The 9,625-nt window shown below is 40.8% G+C and overlaps 1 protein-coding gene across 1 annotated transcript in view; it reads right to left on the bottom strand.

The window, feature by feature from the left end:
- Positions 1–1,528, bottom strand: part of LOC118477548 (digestive cysteine proteinase 1-like) — an 11,231-nt gene extending 9,703 nt beyond the window's left edge. Inside the window, exons 1-2 of the mRNA XM_035969278.1 lie at positions 1,511–1,528; positions 413–513 (exon numbers count right to left, since the gene is read on the bottom strand). Coding sequence (XP_035825171.1) covers positions 413–513; positions 1,511–1,528 — 119 coding nt within the window. The remainder of the gene's footprint in view (positions 1–412; positions 514–1,510) is intronic.
- Between the last annotated feature and the right edge of the window lie 8,097 nt (positions 1,529–9,625).

Here is a 9,625-nt window from a genome sequence, read left to right as displayed (position 1 = left end):
GGGGGAGAGAGAAAGAGAGAGAGAAAGAGAGAGGGAGGGTAGAGGCAAAGATAGAGAGAAATACAGGAGGGAGAAAGATGGAGAGAGATAAAAAGAGAGAACGAGAGATATGGATAGATAGATAATTGAACACAGAGAGAGAGAGAGAATGAAAGGGAAACCATAAGAGACCGTAAGAGAAAGGGAGAGAAGAAGGAAAAGAGAATTAGTCTTAGAAAGGGAAGAGATACAGTAAGAGAAATAAAGATGAGGCCAAGATAGAGAAATGTCTAAAATAGTAAGCTAATGTTAATTTAACTTGCATAACTCGAAGGCAAATATACGAATATAAACAAGTTAAATACGTGCTTACTGAAACAGGCAATTCAAAATAAACAAAATATAATTGTTGTCTATTTCTTTTTCGAAGTACCTGTATTCTTTGTTATACTTGGCTTTGAAGATAAGCCAGTTGGCGTCTGTGTTGGCCGAAGCCACGGCAACAGAGAGGGCAAAAATTGCGAGCTTGATCATCTGGAGACAAAGAGCATAACTGGTTTACTTTTACCTTTCGGTATTATCTTTATCTAAAAAATTTAAAAACAGTAAAAGAGACATTTTCACTCAAGATTCTGTAATGAAGTATTTTTCTTAAGTTGTAAAAGACAAATAAATATCGTACTATTTCAGTTCTCTGGAATGTTTATTCTTCAAATTAAAAATTACATGAAAACAAAAACCGTATCATTTCGTCAATTAGGTGCGATATTTCAATTAACTAAAAATGATAATTCTTTACAGCAATAAAGGTGTGGCGTAAACTAACTGAATTTCCTAACACGACAGTTTCCAAAAGAACGAATAATTATTAAAGCTAAAATTGCCAAGTTAAGGGCAGATATTTTAGTGTGAATGGGTTTAGCATTTGAAAAATTGTTTGGTGCTATGATTTTTTTTTTTTTTTATATTTTGTTTTGATGGGCTCCCTAAATCTTCCCATTAATGAAGTTTTAGTGTGGGTAAAGAGAATGCAACAAACTCTCCGACGATTTCTAATTTATTAACTAATTTGGTGAGCAGCGCTGGCGAATACGGACGTTAGTGAAAGCCTCGCTTAATCTATGAAAATAAAGTTCCTTTGAGAGATAACTAATTGTACTGACGTTGACTCTGCAAGGTGGAAAAAGACATGATTGCAAGAACACTCAAAGCTAAATGACATGAAAATAGACCAAAAATTATAGCTATATGGTACAATCTGTCTACTTTTACTTAGATCGTCAAAAACAGAGACAGGAGATACAAAGACTTACCCTGTTACCTTGTCTTGTGTTGTCTTTTGTAAAAGTAAAATCATCAATGCAAAACGCACATTTTAAGCTTGTTAGGAGGCCTCAGTAGTCACGATTTTCGTCGATAAGAAATCTTACTGTTTTTATTTTGACACTATCACCACTTAAGTAGGCTACTCATGAGGTTTTCTTTCCCGACCGTCCCGTATTTTGTCTGGACCTTTCACCACGGTCATTACCACCACCATAATCACCATCCCTACTCATTTCTTCCTATGTAAATAGAAATCTTTAACCTTTTCGCTCTACTTTTTTCTTCTACAATCCAGCTACGTAAGCCTGCACCTATTTACCCATTACTTAACTAATTGACCCGAGAGAATAGACTAACGCTAAAAAGGTCACCTTAGTAGAAACTTTTTGCTGACAATATGAGTTCTTCCTGTAGGGAGTGGGATAGCGGGTGGCCCCTCACCCCCCCCCCCCCCCCCCCAATCCCTCTACCCCCTCCCCAGCTTTCAAGACTTACTGAGGTACATGATGATAGGGCTAACATAAACACCAAGAAACGTTTGTCTACCAGTGCGTCAAAACATGTTTTTTAAAGCATGCATTCATATAACCATTATTTCACGTCATCCCCATTATCATCATTATCTTCAAAGTCATCTTTGCTCTCAGCTCCTAGACATGAATCTATAACTTTCAATCTATATTCTATACAGTTCTGTTAGGACCATAGATGTCAGCACACGTCCAACTGTGCAGTCATAACATGTTACAATGAATACGGATACATGCGCATCTTTTCATACTTATCAGATAGCGTAAATCTGATAGGAATGAGCGTGGGTCATGTTAACGAAAATCATCAACATTGATGTGTCAAAAATTTATTTAAAGAGTTTCTTATAGAGTTGCCTAAAACGTAACATAAGCTTATATATATATATATATATATATATATATATATATATATATATATATATATATATATATATATATATGTGTGTGTGTGTGTGTGTGTCTGTGTGTCTGTGTGTCTGTGTGTGTGTGTGTGTGTGAGGCAGCGTGATGGAATCAGGCTCTCGTCAAAATAACCAAAGGGAAGAAACTTGCATTTTTCCCCATGTTTGTTAATTTTTATCAAATTACTGTTTTTTTGGCTCAACACCTTTCATGCCCATTAAAGAACTGATTTCTGTGTGGATTTTTCAAAAAGAAAAAAAAACCCGTTCATTTAAGGCACACGAAAAATGTAGGTTTTCAATTACCACAGATTCTTAAGCTAAGGAAATAACTAATCTTCGGCTGCCATTTTCTCACTAATTTACCTCTAAAAACAGGTGACTCTCACCTCCTTCATTTGCGAATATCTCGACTTGTATTCAAGAAAAATATTTTTTTTTCTCTCCAAATAAAGACGTGGGAACAAGCTTTAAGATGATACCAATAACTCTACAAGCCCAAAATTGACGAGAGCCTGATTCCACCACGCTGCCTCACAAATTTAGAAATAATTTGTTTTCCTTTTTTAAACTAAAGAAAGTGTTTTACGGCGCTTGCAACTGCATAAGGCCTTATGGGCACGAGGGAAACGTTAAACAATTTCAGTCGGTAGAAAATATTGAATTCTGTTTGGGTGGCGGCCGAAGTATACTCTTAAAAATTTTAGACCACCAAGGGACCTTTAACGTGCTCAACTAGCACACGGGACCTCCGAGGTGTTTTGCCCTTGTTCGAAAAGGCTAGGCGTTGATCTTTCGTACCAGAAGATCAGGGGTGTGGCTGAAAGACAGCAGTAAGAAGGAGCCAAGGAGTAGTAGTAGTAGAAAGGCAAATGAGGTGAGTGGTGGGAACAGAAAGTGAAGACAAGCAGATGACAGAAAATTGCTAAAGAGCAAGAAAGGAGGTGAAAGGAGACAATTTTAGAAAAGGAAATGGTTTCCGTCGCTAACCTGATTCGAGCCCGTGACCTCTGAATGAGAGGCAAACACTTTAACCCCTGGGCCTCAAGAGCCCACCCCCACCCCATGTATATATATATATATATATATATATTTGTGTGTGTGTGTGTGTGTGTGTGTGTGTGTGTGTGTGTGTGTGTATGTGTGTGTGGCTCTTTTCGTCTATGCAGACGGTCAATTTAGCTTAAGATGGTCTCAAGGTTGTCTTCATGCAGCTTCTTTCATGGCAAATTTTTCCTATGTTTGAAGCGCAGATTCTGTGGCAGTGCTTGCATGTCTGTGTTGTAGATCGAAGCTCTGTATTTCCGCTGTTTTCCTTTCGTCGTTGGCGCTTTTCAGCCTGGCTGTTTCTAATGCTACTCTCTAGCATTACAGTTCTTTCCTTTATCCTTTTGCTCCCTGTTTTCCTGTCCTCAGCAATTTCTTCTCAAATGCTAACAAGATTAGATAAGCTGTTTCTGCAGGTGTCTTTGTACCTCTATTTTGGTCTTCCTCTTGGTCTCTTTCCCTGGACAAGTTCTCCATAGCGAAGTTGCTTCGGAATCTGGTTGTCGTTCATTCTCTTGATATGGCCCAGCCATCTCAATCTTTTTAAACACAGGATAGTTGTCATGCTCTGGAGGTTTGCCCGTGCCAACACTTCTACATGACGTGTAACCTTGGCAAGCCATGAAATGCCTAAGATCTTGCGGTAGCATCTGAGGTGGAAAATGTCGAGGCGCCTTTCTTGTCTTCTGTACACAGTCCATGTTTCAAATCCATAAATGAGTGTGCTGAGGACACATGCTTCGGAAATCTTGATCTTTGTTTTGATGGGGATTTTTGATTGTTTTCCCATACTCGTTTTATCAGCTTTCCAAAAGTTGTTGTTGCTTTCCCTATCCTGATGTTGATCTCATAATTAAGGGATGCAGTAGAGCTGATGGTAGCCCCCAGGTAAGAGAACGTGTCCACTGTCTCAAGTTCCTTGTCGTTCAGCCATGTATGGCTCTGCTCTGCATGCACCTTCTTGGGTAAGAATGACTGTTTTCTTAAAAGTGATGACCAAGCTAAAGACCTTGATTTCTGTTGATAGACGGTCCATCATTGTTTGTAGGGTTGATTCACTGTGAGCAACAAGAGCAGCATCATCGGCGAAGAGAAGGTCGCGTACTGTTGTTTGGTTGATCTTAGTCTTGGCCTTGCGTCGAGCAAGATCGAAGAGCGACCCATCAGTTCTCCAGTGGAGGAAGACATCCCCTGGTGACTCTTTGAATGCATGTAGCAGTAAGACAGCCAAATAAGTGCTAAAAAGGGTAGGTGCTAAGATACAACCTTGCTTTACTCCCCTATTCATGTTGAAACTATTTGATGTCGAACCATACAACTGAATGGTGGCTTTCATATCTTCGTGTATGAGATGATGAGCTGTATTGGGGGACAGACAATTTTTCCAAGCACTATGTAGAGTCCTGATCTACTGAATGTATCAAAAGTATTTTTAAGATCGACGGACGCAGTATCTAATCGCAGTTGTTGCTCCCTGTTATTTTCTTGGAGCTGACAAATAGAAAAGATCAAGTCCATTTTTTGAGCATTTTGATCTGAAACCACATTGGCTCTCTGGTAGGAATCTTTCTGTGAGCTTCTGAAGTCGCATCAGGATGATCCTAGCGAAAGCTTTTCCAGTGATGCTTAGCAGTGAGATACTTCTATAGTTGTTACAATAAATTCGAATGGATCACACACCCCTTCTCTTCAGGATCTCTTGACTGTACCGCAAGTCGTATATATATATAATGTATATGTTATATCTAATATACTGAACACCATTACAAACGCCAATACTTCGCATAGTCTAAACATGTTGGTATCAAATATAGATAGATTAAAAGAAGTGATTTTTGAACTGTATACATTTTCCTTCAATTGTGAACCATTTTGATCACACATTTAAACTGATTTCGACACATCGATACCCCGTTTAGACACATTTGCAGATAAACACAAATTAAAACTCAACAAAGATGTCTCACCCTTGGTAAATTGTATGGCCACCATTAACATGTATGTTTTATACATTGATTTTATAACATTTTCAAAGTTTTATTAAGAAAGTATCTCCCACTTTCGCTGCAGCGCAATCTCCTAATAGCTGCAGATTCGCAAAACGGCACACACTTTGCGGTTCAGCTCATCCCAACGTGTGCTGTTTTAGATATGTCCGGTACGAATACTGGTCAGTCCATGACCTTCATGGTATGAGCTTCCAGAAGCAGTGTTATTTGTTATTTGTTACATGGGTAGTGTGAGGGTGGGAGTGTCGTGTTGGATGACAGAGATTCTGACCCCCCCCCCCCTTGCTGTTTCGTACAGTGAAGACGGCGCTGTTATCGCAGCTTCGTTATTACTTTACTTGTTCATCCTCTGTTGCCGTTAAGCGTCGAGGGGGAGATGCAGTTTTCTATGGTAGGCCAGCTCGCAGCTTTTTTTCTTTCCCTCTTTCTCATTGTCAGGTGTTCTGCTCCAGATCAGGAGGTAGCCTTTATCAGTCAGTTTGTTGTGGTTGCCTCTCTTCTTTATATCTGACAAGCCCATGATTGCTATGTCCTTTCTTTCCATAAAATTCACTATTTGTCTCCAGGTCTGCTGATATTTCATGTACCTATGTTAATCGTTGTTCTAGATTGCTGTCCGTTTAATGTTCCTAGTCTTTTTCCGTTTGAATCAGTCCGTGTATTCTCCTTTGTTCTTTTAGTAGCATGATTTATTCGTCGTCGGCTTGCTAGGCCAGTCACGGTTTCACCAGAGCCCCTTTAGCCAGCCAGGTTTCGGGGTGACCCAGGTCGGCCTTCACGGCTAGCGAAACTCCTCAGTGACCTAAAGTTACACCGTAACTTTGTCCTGTTTCCACCTCCCCCGACGGGGTCGAAGGGTTGGATATTTGGAGGCTAGATTTTCGATAATTGATATCCTAAATAAGGCGTTCTTGATCAAAGTCCTGAACTTACTACCCGGTGCTTCACACTGATGAAAGAAACATTTTCACGCACTCCTTGCATACGTTGAGCTGTTTCTTTTCAGCAACCTAAACTATTTCGAAGACGTGACAGCAAAATCTGACTCTTGAACATTGCTGGTCATCGAAGCTGTTATATTTCCTGTTCATCTTGGACTTTTCAATTTCAAGAGTGCTAAAATCTTTGTATAAGTCGAGAACAATACGAACACTGCATGTTAGCCGTACTGCAGCTTCTCATGCAGATTTTCCGCCTTGAACACGACGGAAGTGAAAGTTGCAAATCAGATTCATTGAGTTGAGGAGTCTTGTAATGAAATAAATTTTAAAAAAATTAAATTAAAAAGCTAGGATTTTTGTTTGGAAAGAGCTACGGGTGAACTTCAAGGTAACTATTCTTTTTTAAAGTTTGTAATATAGCAACCAATGAATTCATTTTTATTACAGCATAGTTTATTGTGCTTAGATTTTTTTTTTAAACCTCACGGAAATCGTGCATGGGTGTGCGAACCAAAAATGTTCACTTGTGTGTTCAGAAATCGTGACCATCAGAGCGCATTTGGCTTTTTTGAAAAAAATAATTTTTAAGTTGCGTTTTAATGGTGTTTACTGCGTGCTTGTCTGTGCTGGTGCTTCTCTCTCTCTCTCTCTCTCTCTCTCTCTCTCTCTCTCTCTCTCTCTCTCTCTCTCTCTCTCTCTGTGTGTGTGTGTGTGTGTGTGTGTGTGTGTGTGTGTGTGTGTGTGTGTGTGTGTGTTATAAAACGTTCGTTTAACAAAGAAAGACAGACATACAGACAAACACACAAAATTGAGTGACGGGCCGACTGAGGAGGTGAAGAGAGAGAGAGAGAGATAGAGAGAGAGAGAGAAGAGAGAGAGAGAGAGAGAGAGAGAGAGAGAGAGAGGAGAGAGAGAGAGAGAGAGAGAGAGAGAGAGAGAGAGAGAGAGAGACGGAGACTTAAAGAAAGGGACTTATTGAAACAAACAAATAGAAAGAGAGAGAAAAATAGAAAGAGAGACTGTTTTTTTGGGTTTTTTGGTAAGTGTTTTACGGCGCTCGCAACTGTATAAGGTCATATGAGCGCGCGGGACACACTAAACTTTTTCAGTTGGTAAGAAATTTAGAATTTTGCCCGGGTGGCGGCCGAAGCCTACTCTTATCGATTTTAGACCACCAAGGAATCTTTAACGTGCACAACTTGCACACGGGACCTCCGAGATTTTTCGCCCTTGTCCGAGAAGGCTAGGTGTAGATATTTTCTACCAGAAGATCAGGGGTGTGGCTGAAAGACAGCTGTAAGAAGAAGCCAATGAGTAGCAGTAGAAAGCCTGCAGAAAGAATTAGGAGCCCAGAGGAGAGACCAAAGCAGACGACAGAACATTGCTAGAGAGTAGAAAAGGAGGTGAAAGGAGACAAATTTAGAGAAGAAAATTTTTCGGTCGCTACCCGGATTCGAACCTGGGACCTTTTGAATGAGAGCCCAACACCTTAACCTCTAGGCCACGAGAGCCCCCCAGAGAGACTGTGAAAGGGAGAGAAAGAGAGAGAGAGGAAGAGATACAGAGGGAGAGAGAGAGAGGGGGGGGGAGAAAGAGGGGGAAACGTAAAGGGCGGCTAAGATAGTGATGGTGCTTGTAATTTGAGGTGCAAGAGTCAGGTTAAATGAAGGGAACGGTCAGAAAAGCAGAATGTTATTAAAGCGAACATCCGAAAAGAAAAAAATATTTAACTTATTTACATTGACAATTTCATTTTTTTTTAACCCAGAGACGCGACAATGAAATGTAAATCTTTGTGTCTCCTCCCTTTTTTGCTAACCGATCAGTTTGTTTCGGTAAGTGTTTTAAGGTCATATGAGCGCGCAGAATACATCAAACATTTTCAGTTGGTAAGAAATTTTGAATTTTGCCCGAGTGGCGGCCGAAGCCTATTCTTATCATTTTAGACCACCAAGGGATTTTTTACCTGCGCAACTTGCACATGGGACCTAGGACATTTTTCACCCTTATCCGAGAAGGCTAGGTGTAGATCTTTCCTACCAAAAGGTTAGCGGTGTGGCTGAAAGACAGCAGCAGTAAGGAGCCAAGGAGTAGCAATAGAAAGTCTTCAGAAAGGGTCAGAAGTCCAGAGGAGGGGGCAAATGAGGTGAGGGGGCGGGAGCAGAAAGTGGAGACGAAAGCAGACGACAGAATATTGCAAGAGAGCATGAAAGGAGATGAAAGAAGACAATTTAAGAGAAGAAAATGTTTCCGTCGTTACCCAAATTCGAACCCGGGACCTTTGAATGAGAGGCAAATATTTTAACCTCTAGGCCACGACGTCCATCTAACTGGTTCTGTTTTTGTTTTAGTAGAGGTTTTACGGCGCTCGCAACTGTATAAGGTCATTTGAGCGCCTAGGGGTGGATGTCAACAGAGAAGTCCTTACAGGGAATCAGACTTACTCTGCTCACCTCTCTAGCTTCAACAGCACGAAATCTGCTTCGACTATCAAGGCACCCCAGAAATAGCGGGTCACAAGAGTGTGATTAACATACAAAACAAGTAAATGGAAAATGACGATAGTAAGGATTAGGATAGAAAAAGCAGCAGTTCCTTGTTGCAGTTCAGACACAGTTATGAGCATGACATTGATGAATCTGCCCATTTACAATTTCAATTCTACTGCCCCCCCCCCCACCCCTTTTTAGGAATGTTCTAAAGACACTTCAGTCAGAAGCACCGCCCCGGGGTTTCCCCTAACTGGTCTAAGTACATTTTAAAGCACATAGATTGTAAAGTGCGGCAATAATTTTTATTCCGCTTGCATCTAATTTAGCTTTGAGTCTTCACAAAAATACACGATTTTTTCTTACTCTGCGGAAACAACGCCTCTAAATTCAGCTATTTCAAAAAGGAACCAGATTCTTATACCTGTTTGAGGCTCACTCTATCCGGTTTGAAAAGAAATGCTTTTAGTGATGTCTCTTTTTTCAGCACTGCCCGCTTCAAGCTCACAGTTGCCAGTAGCTTCGACTCACACAGATGCCAACTGGCTCATCTCCAAAGGAATGTATAACGAGAACTATAAGTACTTAGTGGCATCGGTAGCCTAGTGGTTAGGCTCTCGGACTCGCAACCGTAAGGTCGTGGGTTCGAATCCTGTCAGGGACCCGACGTTGTGTCCTTGGGAAAGGCACTTTACACAAATTTCCCTCACTTCACCCAGGTGGGAATGGGTACCCGGCTATAGACAGCGAAAGATCTTGTCAGTTTGTTAGTGTTTGAGCGCTTAATCGGCTGCTTGCACTGTATGCTTCCCGGGAAGCTGAGAATGTTTCGGAGTGTTCTATGGTCTGCTGGGGTAATAATATAGTGTAAAGCGCATAGAGCCTGCTGTTGAGCGGGGA

Source organism: Aplysia californica, unplaced genomic scaffold (genome assembly GCF_000002075.1).
Source record: "Aplysia californica isolate F4 #8 unplaced genomic scaffold, AplCal3.0 scaffold00134, whole genome shotgun sequence".
Taxonomy (NCBI): domain Eukaryota; kingdom Metazoa; phylum Mollusca; class Gastropoda; order Aplysiida; family Aplysiidae; genus Aplysia; species Aplysia californica.
The sequence above is the reverse complement of the archived record's forward strand: the minus strand, read 5'-3'. Positions and strand labels throughout refer to the sequence as shown.